Source organism: Sitophilus oryzae, unplaced genomic scaffold (genome assembly GCF_002938485.1).
Source record: "Sitophilus oryzae breed Bouriz unplaced genomic scaffold, Soryzae_2.0 scaffold_937_pilon_pilon, whole genome shotgun sequence".
In the NCBI taxonomy this organism is placed as follows: domain Eukaryota; kingdom Metazoa; phylum Arthropoda; class Insecta; order Coleoptera; family Curculionidae; genus Sitophilus; species Sitophilus oryzae.
In genome coordinates, this window is record NW_022147569.1 from 1,642,691 (window position 1) to 1,661,669 (window position 18,979).

Sequence of the window (18,979 nt, forward strand, 5' to 3'; positions counted from 1 at the left end):
TTAATAAGTATTACTTTATAAAGGTATTTAGGAAAAATTAAAAAACAACAAACAGAATGAACAATGGTTAGAAGATATGCGGTAAATCGTTGATAAGCTAATAAAGATACAGGGTGGCCCATAAGTGTGAGAAAGTTCAATATCGTCGTTGCGTAGACGAAAATATGAAAAAAGTATTATATAAATATTTGCATGTTTTATTAAGGTGCATATACTAAAAATATTTTGTTGTATAAAGGGTGTCCCAAAGTAATGATAAAATCCTGGGCTTTTTAAATCATAACTCCCTTTGTTTCTGTACATAATTTGATTCAGCATAAAATTGTGCATATAGGACACTATTTTTATTTGAAAAACTATGCGGTGTTACCATGCTATTTCTTATTTATTAAAATTTTCATTAATAATAGTAGGTATATCCGAAAATTGGTTAAAATCTGAGGTTAATTTATATTTGTTAATATCTAATATCTATGTTAATACCCTGTACTTTTTACCAATATTTTCTTAACGCCAAAGAAAATAGAATAAATTTGTGAAGAAAAACTCACATTATCTAATACCGGTCTTTTTTATGGCGTTATGGCGTGGCTAACAATGAAATATTTAAAATGCTCTATTTCAATTTTTTAAATGCACATTTATAAACCATGCAACATTTATATAAGACGTTTGTTTACAAGACAATTTATGCTGAATAGCAGATATTAGCAGCTAATTTGATATGGTTCTCAAAAAAGACATTATGAAGTTTCATTTAAGTTAAAAACAATCACTTAGTTCAGCTGCGATATCCTTGATTTAGTTATGTATATAAAATATATTTCACAGGTACAATATAATTTTGATATTTTCAAATGGTTAGTACTATTTTTTTTTCATTTTATCTGTCAAAAACTGATATTATATGAGGAAAGTATACGTGCAGTATGGTCTAATTATAAAATGCACTATTTAATATTATTTTGAAAACACTAAGTGAGTAATTTAGTCATTGTCGACACAAAAACAGTTATATATGCTTTTTTAGACTATTGCATATAAAATGTTATCACATAAGTGCTCTAAAGTGCATGAATTTCCAAAATATATTTTTATAACAAACCTTTCATGTTTTTAAATATATATTATAAAATATTTGATCATATATGATCAAAATAATTTTTTTCGATATATTGAGTTTTGGCCAAATTTTTATAAGGGAGGGAACTACTGTGATACCGGTTCAGTATCGGTCCCACCGATCTAATTGTTGGAAAACTGGTTCCAACAATTATATTAGTATACTGATACCGGTTGTAGAACCGGTACCTCGTGGTACCGGATACCGGTACTGAAATCTTAGGACCGAACATCCCTAACCCAGGAGATGCGAGACCTTGCCGTTCGTTGGTGGGGAAGCTCCCAGTAGGGTGCCGGGGGTATCCCTTTTGGCACTTTAGCTGTGTGGGGATCTTGGATTGGTTAATCGGTTGCCCGAATCAGGAGGCGACAACCTCACCAAAAACGTAAAAAACCTACGATGGGCGGTGACCATCGGCGGCTACGTCGGATATTCGTAGCTGATAAGTAACTGCGACCAAAATGGGGAAAGATTTTGAGTAGCTGGGTAGTGTCTTGGGTAGTTTTTGCTACTAAAAGAGTTACTATGATGTGTTACTATAAAGTAGCCTACTGAGTTCGTGGCAGCCAAGTGTTATCCACCGAGATGGGGAACTTTCGTTAAACTGTTGAACTTTATTCGCCGCGACCTCTTCATGCAATTTCATAAAAATAAATGTCATGATGGAAAATAATTATGGATGCCATTATTATTTTTTCGTTTGTATTTGTTATTTACCGTGCAATTTTAACGCCTTTTTTAGGTAAATTCCAGAACGGCAATCAACTTTACTGAATAAAATAGTGGGTTTATATAACAAAATTTTCGAGCGTCACTCAAAATATTTCAAATTATTATATTATTTGCAATAGAAACTCATGTCATGTGTAATTAAAAAATAATAATTTGCTTGAAACCGGGGTCAAACTTTAAAATATTAGGGTGGACGTCAGAAATAACAAAATAACTAAGGAAAAAAGCTTTAATCTAGGTATATTTACCTTAAAAACGCATAATGTTTGAGCCATTTGGCTGTTCGTCTAAAAATTCATGAAAAAAATATGGCCGTTCAATGCGAGAAATACTTTATAGTTCCACATTAACATATTAGGCCAACCCTACCCGTTTGGACCTTTAAAATCTTCGGATTGATAAAGTGACAATTGTAGCTATCCAAAGGCGACTTTATAGAAACAATAACTTTTTGGGAATTACATGGTCAACGATTCTTTGGAACTATTTGGATTTTTTCCAAGAAAGTTCCCTGCGCCACCAAATTGCCACTTAATTGGAGCGTTATGCTACACCGATCGCAGCGGTGGCGACTATACATTCCATTGGTGCCACTATAACGTTTCGCCATGTTTTTTGAAGTTATTTTTTATTTATTGTGCATTTTCTATTATTAGTGTTTCTATATTATTTAGAGCTATATGAGGTATAGAGTATTTTAACGCCCACTCTTTTAGCTCTTGTTTTATATTGTTGTTGGTTCTCAAATTAGTTCTCCTCTGAGATTCAGTTAAAGATGAACTAACACTACACTCATCTACAGAAACAGCTTCAAAAATGTCTCAATCACTACCTGATTTATGATGTTCATCAGTAGGATTATAGAAAGATGTAGTTTTTGTTTCTGATATTGATACATCGGCTCGCAGTGATTCCTTTTGTTTAATTCTTCGGTAGAAAGTACTAGAATATCTAAATTCCTTTTTATTCACATTAGGGATTTTACAAAATTTTAATAAAGCTTAAAAGCAAGTAAAAGAAAACACTAAAACAGAGCAGCACACGATGAAATCTGAGGAAATTACATTTATTAGGGTATAATAAGTTACGGTCACTATAAAGTAGCCGTTTTTGAACCCCGTGACTTTTTAGTGGCAATGAATGAGCGACGGCTATACTTTATAGTAACCTAGGAAGGTAGCAGTAACCATTTTGCTACTTTCAATGCTACTATAAATTTGAAGTAACTAGGTGTCGTGGCCGCGACTACTCCGTAACTCAAATTGTTACTATAAAGTAACAAAAACCTAATGGAGGCATTATGGTAGCACTTGTTAGTAACCCCTACTTTGAAAAGTTACTATAAAGTTTTTGGTCTTTTATGGTGTCATATTCGAAGTCATGTAGGGTATAGCATACCTTCGGGTAGTTCCAGCCACTTCTTTAAATTACATGTTTGCGACTTGCAATCGGGGTGTTTATTTTCCACTTTTCTGGTAGGTAGGCACTAACCGGTCACTCTCGAAATATACTTCAAAGTTACTATTCCTTATAGAGTAACATTTTAAGTGGCAGCGTGGACCTAGGAACTATACTTTAGAGGCAGTGACATTTTAAAAAGGACTAGGAACTATATTTGCTAGTTGGGTAGCTTAAGGCCCTATAAGCCTCGTATGCCCAGGTATATGTGTTCAACATTTCTTGTAATTGTTGTAACGTGTTTGCAAATAGAGCGCAGTCATCATCTACATTAGAACACATTTGCATCCACTGCCTTGGCATTTTTCTTTTGACGATTTCTTTTCCATTGATGATGTCAAGTGACGAAACAAAGAATAGTGATATGCGATAAGCACTATAATAACACACACTATAAGAGAAGAATAACGGCAATATTTATTTATAACTAAGTTTTATTTAAGCATATTATTCTTTAACAATGTTTTTCTTAAAACAATATTATATACAAAAAAAATGAGAAATACTCTATACAATTATAATTATATTACAATATCGTTATATTCCCTGTATTTAAATCCAGTTTCTTTTGCATACCTCTGACAACATAAGAATTATTTTAGCCTTTTGATATTCGTTCATATTTTCTATCTTTGTCTTCATCATAGCCATAAAGTCTACATCTTGGACAGCCACATCCAATGAACTATTCTTTTCGCCGAATACCATATTGGTGAAGCTTAATGAATGTTTGGTTTCGCCGTCCTTTGCTGCTGTTTCCAATTCTTTTAAGTACTCGTCATAAGTCAGCTCTAGGTCCAAATCGAACTGTTTTAATAGTTTTGTAAATTCGTCATAATAAAATCTGAAATAAAAAAAGTAACTGGCGTTAAAATATTTCTGAAAATAAATATGAGTCTGTAACAGTAGGGTGTTCGTTATTTACCAAGTTGATCATTTCTCTCACGACGCCCTCTAAATTTTTAGTGTATTGTCTAAAAAAATAACAGACTATTGTAAACCCTTAATATTCACAATAAACCTTGCCCCCGATTTTATATACTGAAAAAAATATTGTTCATAATATTAATGAACATGGATTATTAACTGTTGTTTCATTGGGACAATGATTGTAAGATTTTAATTAATATAAAGAACGCGTTTATTGTCCCAATGAATGCGTTCTTTATTTTAATGCTGAAACTTTAATGAACACATAATATTCATTATATTAATGTACTAAATCATTGATTAATAATTTGTACATTATGACAATGAACAATGTTATTAATACAAGGAACACACTACATTATATTAATGGACGCGGTTATTATTATCAGGAATAAAATATTAGGACTGAAATGGTGGCCATCTTGATCGGTTACTTTGGCATTTTAATAACACCTGTGTGGTTGTGTTATTCAGTGAGGCTTTAGTTTCATTAGAGTGGTAAGTGTTCTCTTCAATATTTTAAATAAAAGTCTTATCGTATTGTAGTTAATTTGTTGTGTTACCAAATTAAATTCCGCTGTGTGAGATCTCTGGTGCGGGTATTCATTAAAACAGCGGTTTCCAAATATGTTTCAGAAGATAAAAAAAACAAACAGAAGAAAAACATAGTAACAAGTCGAGGCATGAAACTGATTATGGTAAATTCCAATGTTCTTTTAATATTTGGATAATTTTGATATAGGTACGTCGCTTTTAGAACCGGAACAAGATGCTGAGACCTGCCTTCAAGCCCTCAAATTCGACAATTTAACATCGAACCCACTTGATGCGACTTGGAAGGCCTGTTGCAAATTTTTCTAGACGTTATCAAGTCTAACGATACAGCTAATATAATGAAGAAATTAGGGCTCCGAAACCGGTATTGAGAGTAGGTTGATCCGCATTATGACAAACACAGCGTAGAATTAAATTTCTATATTAACAGTTAAGTGGCAAGAATCCTTATATAATTTTATTATATACCTCTACTGCAAGAAATTTGTTTTCTATTAATAATAACATTACTATTCTCTTCGTCGATTCGATTTTTTTAAATTTTTAACTTGTATATGCTATATCAAGTTTGAATAAATTATTATTAGTTTATTGCACTTGTTTTTTATTACCCTAATGGAAAAATTTACTGTGCTCGTAAGTCGGCACTATTGGTAATTTTGTTACCTTTGTAGTTAAGTACTTGTTCAAATGGAAATCTATTTACAGTAGAATTATTTTAGGTAGTTGGCTGGGAAATGACTATCCATGACATTTTTTCATATCAATGACAGCGATCTTCATAATCGATTATACGATATAACAAGAGTTACTAATAGTGTCGACTTTTAAATGTACAACTAAACAAGTTATGAAATTATTTCATTGTATTAATGATACGGTTCATTAATATAAGGATTTAGGTACATTATATTAATGAAGTCTGTTCATTGTACCAATGAAAGTGTTCTTCAAATTAATGAACGCTGTTAATTGATTTAATGAACTTAACGTTCATAGAGTTAATGAATTACTTTTTATTGTGCCAGTGAAATCGTTCATCGGCTCAAAGTTAATGATTTAATTCATTATATTAATGATATTTATGTCGACTTTTGGTTCAGTGTATAGAGATTCAAAATGAATGAAGCTAAAAATTGTTTAGAAGAGCTACTAGTGGAAAAAAAAACTAAAAATTCTCTAAAATAAACATAATATAAACATACACAACGAGCTTTCAAATCACATAGCACATTTCATATACTTAGCCAGCTAAATTGATTTACCATGGGCCATCGGGGGGATATGAACGCAGTATTATTAAATATGAGCATATTCGTGAATTATTTAAAAGTTGAAAAGCAGGATTGGTTTAACTATCTAGAAACGGACGAGAAAACTTACTTAGGACTGTTGAAATTGATTTTTTCGAAAAACTACCACAGTATAATGTCGTCATCCTAGAATGAGGTTGTTCTATATCCACTTTTGGGGTAAAATGAGTTACATACACCATTTTAGTATAGCCAAATTCACAAATAAAGAAAAAAATCTAATATTTTGTACTATATCCATATTAATTTGAAAGTCACTATTTAAGGCTACATCCTACTGTTTGTAATAAAAAAATAGAATTATTGTGTTCTTTATCCTAAGAAGTGGATAAGGAACGAAAATACCAGATCAAAAAATATGTTACTATGTATAAAAATTAGATTGTTCTATATCCATTTATTCTCGATTTCTTTCTCTCTAACATACAATGTATGTATCTGTTTTTATTTAAATTTAAGGCTTTTGTTTTAAGCGGGTGAAATTGCACCACTAAACGTTCGTTTGTCAAATAGGCGGCAAATCGGTTCGTTTGAAATGCACTGATTGCCTGATTTGTTAGCAAATTCAAATGTTTCACACTTTGGAATTTCGTGAAACTAGCTGCTTCAACTCAATTGACTGCTCAATCGTTCTCAATACTAGAGATTTAAAAACGTTTAAATAATCCAATGAAAGTTAAAAATCAGATTTAAAATCTGATTAAGTTATTCTAACACTATTCATACCAAACAAATAGGCGGAAAAAAATGATAGTTTATAATAAACAATGCCATGTCTCTATTTCAGTTATTTTGTGTTGAAATAATATTTTGAAATATAAATAAATCAACTTAAAATGAGTATTATTTTATTCTATATCCCCTTATTTTGTTCTATATCCCTAAAATTGGCTCAATGCACAGCTAATAGACACATTTGTTCTATATCCAAATCTAAAATCACTCATATATTTTAAATAAAGCTTCTAAAAGTAAAATAAATACATATGTTTGATAAGTTTTTATATTACCTTTAGTTTATATGTTTAATAGAACCATTTTGGTATATAGTGTTCACGGATATCCAGTTTAAACTGTGTTTTGTCAGTTTCATCGAAATAGTCTATAGAAAAATCTTATTATAGGGTGACGATGTGTATCATGCAAGTACCAAAGAAATTTATACAGTTTTTAAAAAACGCGACGCGCCTTGCGGTACATGAGATAAATGTCGCTTAAAGTAGCTAAATTGTTTAGTTTTGATGCTTATGCTCTTGGTTGCTCCGCACCCACTATTTTCCTTTGGTAATTGATGGAGCATCCGAGCGCCCATGGGTGCGCCCATCCGAGCGCCCATGGGTGCTCGGATGCTACTAATACTGGTACTGATACTAATACCCCTGGTACACTAAAGGTTGATTCTTACTATACCTTCCGTTTCCACTCCATATCCGTTCAAATTTCATAAAATTCCATATCCGTTAAAAATTTGTATATTTTGAAAAGGTTATAGATTTAATTAAGAGGTGAAAGAATAAGTAAATATCAGCAAAATGTTAACAGAGCTCTAGCACAAATGTAAGAACTTGACAACGCCGTTTCCGGTATGCTTCAGTCGGTCCGCCAAAAAAATGTATGGTAGGAAAGGATATGGAAAGGAAGGAAAACGGAACGGATAGTATGTATTGTTCTATTCATTTACATGATATAATATTTTATGTAAACGGAAGGGAAATGGAAGGGAGCTGATACGGAAGGTATAGTGAGAATCAACCTTAATACATCAAATATAATTACCTGAGTAGGTCATCAAAGTGCTCTTTGTGAACATCGTTTCTTATGCTGGTCAATAAAAGGAACACCACATCCCTGCCGAACGACTGGTACCTACAGCCTTGAAAGTCGACCAGTTTAATGATTGGTTCTTTGCCTGGTTGCGCCTTAATCATTACATTATTTACCCATAAGTCGTTGTGAGAAATCGTAGCCCATGGCTCAACACCTGGTTGAGAACCCCCTGGCCCCCAAGGTTTATTCAAGACAGGCTCTAACCTGGTAATAAAGGGCGAACATTCCGGGATGTTTTGAATAGCTTTGAGCAGAAGTCTGTCGGGCCCTTCGTGACCTTCTGGTGGGCCATTTTTGTTCTCTTCCCCTGGAGGACCTTTGGGTGGATGCGGATGCGGTGTATTAAGGAAATCCTTAACTATTTTGAATTGCTCCGGATCTTTGCTTCGAAGAGCTATAGGGACGGCGTGGAATAAGGCTAGGCTTTTAAGAATAGCTTTTGATGTGACTAGATCGAAGCCAATGAAACGATCTTCGTTCTGATATCCTGGAAAAAAAAACTGTTTTAAAAACAAAGTAATATTGGAAAAACGTAGTTTCATAAAAGCCGTCTAAACGAGATCGCACACTGGAGTTACAGGCAATACGCAATACGCAACTAGAAACTTGCGATATAATCACTTATTGACACCACATTGTCGAAATAAGTTAGTTTATTGAGATTTATTTTTTTAACAATATCACATTCATAGGACATGCGGCATCTTGTTGGTTTGATAACACATATGTCCGTGACTGGTCTGAGAATAGGTTTGTTCTCACAGCTGTAAGAAATATATCTCCAACAGATAATCATGCGCAATAGGGTAAAACGCGTTGGCAGAGAAATTTTTGATTAGTTTCCAACCAACAGTACGCTGTTCACACAGAAAATTCTGATTGTTAGCTGACAATCAGACCTGTTTGCGGATCTTTTGCAAGTAAAGCGTCCGGCGCATGCGTATTGCGACCCGACGTCATTATTTGGTAAATTTAACCTGGAAAACGTGTGTTGTTTTTGTTTAGTTTTTTTTCTTCAAAAAAAATAAAGAATAGAAATGAGTGATTTTGAATCTTCCGAAGAATCTGAGGCTTCCGAATTTTCGGATACAGACACAGACCTAGGAGCTGATGGAGGAACGGGTTAGGCCCAAGAATCAAAATTACAAAACATTAAAACATTAAAAAGAACAAAACCAACAACATTAAAAGATGTCTTTGGTTAATTCCCTGTTCGTTTTCTTCTTTATTCGGTATTACCCTTGTTTGTATTACGTAGGAGTTAAAATTAGTGGTATTAGATCAAAAAAGAAGAGTAGGGGATTCGCTGTACGCACAGACAGTTTGAAATCGATCAGAAACTGCATTATTTGAGACCTGCGCATTAACACCGGTTTGGAAGAAGTTACAAACATGTTGAGAACACGCTGTGAGAACAAACCTAATGAAATCGATCTTTTTAACCGATCGTTAAAAATCTTTATTAAAAAAATGGATAATTATTAATAATAATTAAGGAATAATTTTAAACGATAAATATTAAAAATGATGGTTTTTGTCGCCCGTATATGTCTGTATGGCGTATCAGATAAGTCGAATCATTGTTTTTGATTGTTTTTATTTGATACTTTACAAGTTCTATTTCCGCTATAATAAAACATCATTACATACTAATTTATCATTCATCAAAAATTCTATATAATTAGTAACTAGTAACTAATGTTTATCTAAGAAATCTTTAAGTATTTGTTTTGCAAAATAATTTTAATAAAAATTTTTTTACAGTCAGCAGGTGTGAAAAAGATATATTCCAAGTCATTGAATACTTTTTAATTACCTAAGTAAATTCCTTTGTTCATTTATGAACATTTATTAATAACCTATAGTACCTTAATATTATGCTGTATTATTAATTTAGCACTTCCGGTCTGATAAAAGTGCTTACCACTTTGCTTATATTAATCCGTAATTGGTAGTATTTGCATTTTTTTACTTGGTTGGTTGGTTGAAGTGGCGAGTGTATCTTTATTTCTTCTTCTTCTTAGGCCGCCGTCTCCCTTCGGAGGTTGGCGATCCAACTGGCTATGATGGTGCGTGAAACCACACCTCTGAAAATTTCGATCAATGTTCTTCCGAACCAACCACGCAGATCCTTAAGCCAGGAGTTTTGCCTTCTTCCCACTGATCTCCTGCCCTCAATTTTGCCATCGATGACCAGTCTGAGCACCTCGTATCAATCACACCTCATGATGTGACCGACGTACTCTGTAACTTCCTTTCCTTCACTGTTGCTAGGAGCTCTTTATCTTTGCCCATCCACCTGAGTACCTCTTCATTTGTCACTCTATCCATCCAGGATATCACAGCATACGACGATACAAGTACATCTCAAAAGCGTTAATGCGGTTTTCCAATGTCTGATTGAGTGTCCAACTCTCAGAGCCGTAGAGAAATACCGGAAAGATGTAGCAACGCAGCATACGTATGCGCAGTTCGAGGCTTAGATCTCGGCTGGAGAAGAGGGTTTTCGAGCAAGCAAAAGTACGTCTGACCTGTTCGATTTTCGCTAAAATTTCAGTTTTGGGTTCACAAGCGTCGTTAACTAGGGCTCCTAGATACTTTATGGACGATACTTGTTCTACCACCTTGTTGTTAATTCTGAGGACAGTCTTTCCCGGTGTTTTGGAAAATACAACAAGTTTAGTTTTGTTAATATTGATGTGTAATCCGTACTGCATGCTATGTTCAACGATGCAGTCCATCATGTTCTGAAGGTGTAGAATGTTGCCAGCCAGTACGACCGTATCATCTGCGAAGCGAATATTGTTGATCAGGGTACTATTGATTGTGATACCATCCTCAACGCTCTCTAGTGCCTCACGGAATACCGCCTCGGAGTAGATGTTGAAAAGGAGTGGGGATAATACACACCCCTGCCTGACGCCCTTCCTAATTGATACTTCATCAGATGTTCCGCCATCCGCCCTGATCTCTGCAGTCTGGTTCCAGTATAAGTGGGTGATAATGCGCAGGTCCCCCTCATCCATACCGGTGGTTCTAAGACTCTCGGCAAGTCTTTATCTTTATTTGGCCATTGTTTTTCAGCTTCAATCTACTGAGGTATTCGTTGAGCAGACAGTGTCATATTCGAAACTCCCTGACAATCCGATGATTGCTCGGTCGTAAGTTCTGAAGAACTTTTTTGAGTGTCTTAGACCGTTGGAGAGTTCTCATAATAGGTTACGGAGCCTTACAGGTTCTTGAGTTTCGCTTTGAGCTGGTTTCCGTTTGGAAAGCAAAACGGTTCTGGTTCAGTTATTGGAGTGTTCGTCCTTTTTCTAGCTAGATCGTTTACTTTTTCATTGCCTTTTATGGGCTGGCACCCAGAGTAGGAAGACTTTATTTTTTTGCCTAATTTGTTTAGCTTCTCTACGCATTCTTTGACCAACTTCAAATTGATCGTTACTGAGTTGATCGCTTTTAGTGCTGCTTGACTTATGCATCTATGGATGAGATGGTTATTTCCTGTTTTCGATAGTTCCTACCAAAGGTAAATTGTACGCATCTTTCGATAGCTTAGATTTCTGCCTGGAGGATGCTGAGGTAGGTGCTGCTGAGGAGAATGCTGAGGTGAGGTAGTATTTAGTTTCGGCGCAAATACTCCTATCCCTGTTTTAGTTTTGGGAGCATCAGTATACCCCGTTATTGGATGGTCTTTCACATGCTGAGCAAACGTTTCTCCCTTCCAATCCTTTTTATTACTCAATACTACAATGAGGTGCTTCTCAAAGTTGTAGATTCTTGGTATGTCATCCACTGGGAGTTGGAGAAGTGGAATTTTCTTTTTGAGGGTGTTCCAAGCCCCCGACCTGAAAATTCTTGCAGTACTGCTTTCGTCAATGACCATTCTGATCATTGTCGCATTGGCATATCGACCGACGACAATGTGCAGTGGTGTTAGGTGTAGGATGACCTCTATTGCTGCTGTTGGGCATGTTCTCATGCTCCTGTGATACAGGTGCATGCCAGTCTCTGTACTTTGCACAGGCTTTGCCTTGCTGTACGTTGCCCTAGTTTTGTGTACCAAGCAACTGCTCCATAGATGATCATGGATCTTACTACCATATGCTATCATGATATACATCCAGCTTAATACATTATGTGCCCACCCCCATCTATTTCCCGCTAGTATTCTGCATATCGCGAGAGCCTTTGTGGCTTTGCTGGTAATGTTCTTAATATACCTATTCCAGAGAAGTTTACTAGCTAGGGTTATTCCCAGATATTTGACTTCCTGTGACGGCAGTATTTCCTTTGCATCTAGATGGATTCTTTTCAAGTTTTTCAGACTTCGATTTATGCTGAATGGCACTACCGCGGTTTTGTCTGGGTTGATGCTCAGCCCGACAGTTGAACATAGCTGTATGGCCACCAGCCCCCCCTATTTAACTTATTTAACAGAAATCAATGAAACAAAATACAGAAAAATCTATTAGTACCAGTTAAGGATTAAATAGGACCACCTATAAATGTTACAAGTAAATTATGAGTCTGTTCAGTGAATGTTACCCAAGTTATAGTTAGCGTTTCGCTAACTTGGCTAACGTGTAACTGTTTGCTTGTGTAACAGTTTTGCTAGATATGCTTACCTTGAGGAATTAAGTTTTCAACTAACATTGTCACTTCGTCATCAGCCTCGGTTTTTGTTGGATTCAAGCTCAATCTGAAACCGAGGAATTTTGCGTATAATTGTCTACTGTCGACTCCGTATTCGCTCGAGAATTTAGTTAATATGGGCAGTATTTCTGAGTAAAATTTAATTTCGCTATTCATCGCGAAGTAGCGGAACTCGCCTCCCATCGGATCTTTTCCTAAAGGTAATCGCTTGGCTACGGCATTCACGGTCTTTCTATGGCCATTTTTCTCCACTTCGATGTCGACTCGTAGTACCAAGCTCAAGTAGTTCTCACCAGGTGCAGTTAGACGAGTGACTTCCACGTTTTTAATATCTCCATCAACCTGGACTATTTTGTCTATACCTTTTATTGAATAATCTATAGGAGCCATTGTTATATATGAGTAATCTATAAGAAAAAAGAATATATATAATATATCAAGTCTATTGTGGCGATTGTTCCAGTGTAGTGTTTATATAGGGCAAACATCACAATTATTACTATCCTTAAAATACACATAAAAATTATTCAGCCGTGACTATGAGCGCGGGAGAACTATGCGTTTCCGTGTAAAGTATTTAAATATTTTAAAAATACTTACTGCTTTCGATTTAATATTTTTGCAACCCCACTATAAGATGAGCTGCGATCTTAAGATCCGCGCGCATTGAAGGGGTATCGGCGAGAGCGAGCGGTGCCAGTGGCGCGAGCGGCACGACCGGTCGGAAAGTCGATTGTAGCCGCGCACTGGAGTCGCACGATCGACGGTCGAGAGTACGTCACCAGCATAAATTTGAGCATAGACGAGGAGAAGTTTATTCAAATTTAGTCAAATTCATTCGGCATTTCAAAAAATTATAATGTATTATTACTATTTATATTTTTATGCAACTTTTTATATTTTATGCTTTATGATGGAAATTAATATTATTTAGATCTTAACCAAACACACATTAATATATTTAGATCCTAACAAACCACATAAAATTAGTGAAATAGAGTGGAAGATGGGGATAAAATATACTACATGACTCTTAGCTTGACCGATTTTAACAAATTTGGTATCATTCAAAAGGGTTTAATTTGTTCTTTAAAAACAAAGCTAGATATGAAAAATAGTCCAATAAAACTTCTATTTTTAGTTTTTTAATCTAAATAAGTGTCATTACAAATATTTATATATAGCTTTTATTTTAAGTTTTTAAAATCTTTGTTTTAAGTCAGTAGTAAATAAAACGAAACTTGTGTTTACATTTTGTTTAATGATTGATGTTTCGACCAATTTTAATTCGGTCTTCTACACAAAAATCTATAATATACGTATAAATGATGTTCTACGTTTGTGGTATGAAAAATTATATATTAAACACATTGTTAGTGATAAAATAGAATTATATATTATAGATTCTGAAGAAGACCGAATTAAAATTGGTCGAAACGTTAATCATTAAACAAAATGTAAACAAAAGTTTCGTTTTATTCACTACTGACTTAAAACCAAGATTTTAAAACCTTAAAATATAATAAAGAAGTCAAAGAAAATTAAAAAAAGAAAAAATATATAGTTTTTATTTTATAGTACCGTATGATCGAAAAGAAACGGCATCAGCGATGGCCATGAAATGAAGGTCGGTGTCATATGTAAATTTATATGGGAAATGTCATCAATCGTCATTTCCCATCCAACTGGACGCCGTTTTTTATCATACGGTAGATATATGTACAAATATTTTATTTAAATATAAATATTATTTTCTCTATTCGTACCTTGTACGGAGCGATCAACATAGTAACATTATTTATCAGCTGTTATTACTAACGTCAAAACAAACCAAAAATTAAATAATATGATAAGTTTTTTGACGATATTTAAATTAGATTTCCATAATAATGTGAGATAATCAAAACGAGATGAGAAATAAATGGGTTTAATCGGAAGGTTTTCTAAATCAGTTATTGAATAAGTGTATTAAACAATATGGGTTACGTGCTTGTCAGAATTTTTTTATAAAAAACCGCATATTAAGTATGATATGGTCTCGTACACTTTCGATTAATAATTCATCAGAAATGTTTAATGTAAAACCGCTCCACTAAAAACAGTCGCTCGGCGTAGACTATTCGTCCCCCTTCCATGCATTCTCTGATTTCGTCTGATGGCGCCGATAGCTCGAATGGCGCCGATAGCTCGAATGGCGCCGATAGCTCGAAGCGCACCGATCAAATGCGGTGCGTGGGCTTACATTTATTTCAACGTAAACTGAAAATTACGTGCCGCTCGCTCGCGCCGATACCCATTCAGTGCGCGCCCTCCTTTACTACAAGTTACCCTTAGTAGAATAAAATATTAAAAGTGCTCCTCATCGAAGAATTGGGCAATAATGATGCATTAATGGAAATGCACCGATTAAAATAAAAGTAAAGAGTTGAAAATAAAATTATTATTTGAGAACATATTTTTAAAAACAAGCTTTTATTTAATTGCATAAAAGTATTATATTGTATACCGCACAAGTAACGTTGCATATTGTATACTTCTTTATACACGCCGGTAAATCTCGAAACAAGATTTTATATCATATAAGTTGGGTATTGTAATAAATTGATGATTTAATTTAAAGTTGACTTTCTTCTTTCCCGAGCATTTAAACCAGAGCTAGTACTCCAAAGAAAATAAATGATAATATTAATAAAGAATAGGTTAGGTACTTGAATCCGTTGCCTTATATGGAGGTCTATACAGGGTGAGTCTTAGATATGCGCACATATTTTAGGGGTAGTATATTTCGACCTCAGAAACACGATTATGAGATTTTTTCGCGAAAAAGAATTTTGAAAATTTGGATTTTTTTTTAAATTTTTGGATTTTTTTTAGTTTTTAGTTTTGGATGTCTTAATAGCCTCTGGTGGGACCAAAACTTATCTGCAACGACTAAAAAGAGACTTGGACGAATATTGGTAGAGTTAGTTGTTTGCTTTGGTTCAGAGCTATGGACTCTGAGTGCAGACGTAAAGCGCAAAATCCAAGTTGTTCAAATGGACTACCTTAGGGCTCTAACTCACTGACGACCAGGTCGCAACGACCTGGCCGTCGGCTGGCCGGATGCATTGCGTTTATAGCTGCGGCCAGATGAACAACCAGTTTCAACACAGTTGTCAGATTTATCGATTTTTTACGTTTTATCAATTAGAAAATATTGTTTCAGAAATGTTAAAATATCCGAGTTAACTAAAAAGCGAAGTTGCTATTCATGAGCTTATTAAATGTTCTAATATTAAATAATGCATTTAAAATATTCTTGGATTTTTAGTTAATAAATACTGGAGTACTATGTTTACAATATAAATTCCTCTTTTTTATTGTTACTGAGAATCTACAACAGTAATTACTTCTATTTTTATGAATGTTTAAGTTACTTTTACCCTTAATTTTTTTTAAAAAATAATGTACCTAGTAGAAATATAGTCTAATGAACCCTGTTTGAAAAACGTTAAATTAAGTATAATATTTAAAATACAGTTGTCCTCCTTGTACATGACTACAATACAACTAAAAAAAACTAATTTAATAAAAAAAACAAGTGGTTGTAGAAAAACTTTAAATATTATTTTTTTTTATTTTTTAACATCGAAACTCGAAGGTATAATAACAGGTATCATACCAACCATAAATAGAGTACCTACTCAGCAAAACAATTTTATATGACATACCTTGTCATATAAAAATGTTTTGAATTTTTACTAGAATCGATAAAAATAGGGACTAGATTTAAGTTTCCCTTTGATCCAGTCAGTATACTGTTTCTTCGGATTTTCTGCACGTGTGCAAAAACTACACTAAAACATTATATCTTATAGAAAATAAAATATTGTGCGTTGAATTTGAGGGATTTCATTTGAAAAATTATTAATTTGAAAGAAAACCGGCAACAACCGGCAGAAAATAATAATATTTTAGTGCAGTCTACTGGCCGCAACGACCAACGGACGGCCAGGACGTTAGTGTGCGCGGTATCATTTGATTAAATGGTTTTAGAGGTAGCAGCGGCCTGGCCGGTGCGACCTGGTCGTCAGTGTGTTCGAGCCCTTAGAAGAAGCGCAGGTATATCTAGGATGGAAAAAAAGACAAACATCGAGGTCAGGCATCAGACTGATGCCTGAATGAATGCATCGGAGGAAACAGTACTAGATCGAATCGTAAAATTCAGCTTAAAGTGGTTTGGATATGTTCTGCGTATACCGGAGTACAGGTGACCAAAAAAAAGTTTTTCAGTGGGCTCCTCAAGACAGCAGAAAGAGATCTATATCTGTAGACCTAGAAAATCCTGGAAAGGAACGGTTAAGGAACCAATGGAAGCTCGTAACCTAGAAGCTGATGACGCTCTAAATCGAGACCTGTGGTGTAGGGTAACGGAACGGAAATGCAGCAATAGGCTGTAGTTGGAAATAAGTATTAAATACTAAATACTTAGTACATACTTAGTACATCACAAATATAGATCGCTGCGGAGTTGTGCAACAATTTATTTATTTAGGTGCACTTATATCTAATACCGGCAGTTGCAAAATGGGAATACGCCGCAGAATTTAACTGGGCCGTAACGCTACGACGCAGCTCACGAAACTTTGGTCGAACAGTCACATAACACAATCGACAAAAACCAACCTTGTAAATAGTTTTGTCTTTCCGGTTATGCTTTATGCTTCTGAGACATGGACATTGTTGGCAGTCGACAGACGACGCATTGACGCCTTTGAGATGTGGTGCTGGAGAAGGATGTTCTATACCATAGACAGCACATCGCACCAATGTGTCGGTCCTTAATGCAATCCAATTACCACGAAGACTTTCCAGCACTGTCTATAAACGCATCCTTTCCTTCTTCGGTCACGTCAACAGGAGTGGTCATATGGAGAGATTTGTAGTGCAGGGAAGACCTGTAGGATCTCGTCGCCGAAGAAGATCCCCAACCAGGTGGGTGGACATGGTTGAAAAACTTATAAATACCAATCTGGATCTAGGATGGAAAAAAAGACAAACATCGAGGTCAGGCATCAGACTGATGCCTGAATGAATGCATCGGAGGAAACAGTACTAGATCGAATCGTAAAATTCAGCTTAAAGTGGTTTGGATATGTTCTGCGTATACCGGAGTACAGGTGACCAAAAAAAAGTTTTTCAGTGGGCTCCTCAAGACAGCAGAAAGAGATCTATATCTGTAGACCTAGAAAATCCTGGAAAGGAACGGTTAAGGAACCAATGGAAGCTCGTAACCTAGAAGCTGATGACGCTCTAAATCGAGACCTGTGGTGTAGGGTAACGGAACGGAAATGCAGCAATAGGCTGTAGTTGGAAATAAGTATTAAATACTAAATACTTAGTACATACTTAGTACATCACAAATATAGATCGCTGCGGAGTTGTGCAACAATTTATTTATTTAGGTGCACTTATATCTAATACCGGCAGTTGCAAAATGGGAATACGCCGCAGAATTTAACTGGGCCGTAACGCTACGACGCAGCTCACGAAACTTTGGTCGAACAGTCACATAACACAATCGACAAAAACCAACCTTGTAAATAGTTTTGTCTTTCCGGTTATGCTTTATGCTTCTGAGACATGGACATTGTTGGCAGTCGACAGACGACGCATTGACGCCTTTGAGATGTGGTGCTGGAGAAGGATGTTGCGAATACCATAGACAGCACATCGCACCAATGTGTCGGTCCTTAATGCAATCCAATTACCACGAAGACTTTCCAGCACTGTCTATAAACGCATCCTTTCCTTCTTCGGTCACGTCAACAGGAGTGGTCATATGGAGAGATTTGTAGTGCAGGGAAGACCTGTAGGATCTCGTCGCCGAAGAAGATCCCCAACCAGGTGGGTGGACATGGTTGAAAAACTTATAAATACCAATCTGGAGGGTGCCGTTCGAAGAACAGAAAACAGAGAAAATGCGGAATGGAGACGGGCGGTGCGTGCGGCCGTCAGGTCCTTAGAGCCAGAACCAGAGCCACTACAGGTCGTACGCGACGTACGGACTTAGACGACGGCTTAGTACAAATCCCGTTTATATATACATTATATACATCATTAATTTGTAACTTATACAATACGGAAGTTCATAAAGCGATATTATTATGCCGTTTTAAGATTCACTGTAGAATACAACTTTCAGATTAGTCAAGTTTGGTCTAAATTTAGTTTTATTATTTTAACTATGTAGTAACCTTCTAATAAAAGATTTTAATAGACAAAAATGCAAATAAATAAATTTAATAAACTTACCGAAATTATCGTGCGAACATAACCAAACGGAAATAATATTTACTCCAACATTTCGGAAATATATACTCACCGTCTATGTTATCTAGGAAAG

General features: G+C 35.2%; 1 protein-coding gene across 1 annotated transcript; it reads right to left on the minus strand.

The window, feature by feature from the left end:
* Window positions 1-3,773: 3,773 nt before the first annotated feature.
* LOC115890940 lies at window positions 3,774-18,979 on the minus strand. Its single transcript, XM_030911304.1, has 4 exons — window positions 18,959-18,979; window positions 12,567-13,001; window positions 7,888-8,425; window positions 3,774-4,157 (listed from the first exon to the last, which is right to left on the minus strand). The coding sequence occupies exons 2-4, from the start codon at window positions 12,982-12,984 to the stop codon at window positions 3,866-3,868; spliced, it is 1,248 nt and encodes a 415-aa protein (XP_030767164.1). The 5' UTR covers window positions 12,985-13,001; window positions 18,959-18,979; the 3' UTR covers window positions 3,774-3,865.

Bases quoted from the DNA above. Each gene is read 5' to 3' on its own strand.
- LOC115890940 (XM_030911304.1), bottom strand. From the start codon at position 12,984: ATGGCTCCTATAGATTATTCAATAAAAGGTATAGACAAAATAGTCCAG. The intron at 8,426-12,566 runs GTAAGCATATCT...TTTTTTTTCCAG, and splicing joins TGAAAACTTAATTCCTCAAG to GATATCAGAACGAAGATCGT. The intron at 4,158-7,887 runs GTAATTATATTT...TTTTTATTTCAG, and splicing joins CACTTTGATGACCTACTCAG to ATTTTATTATGACGAATTTA.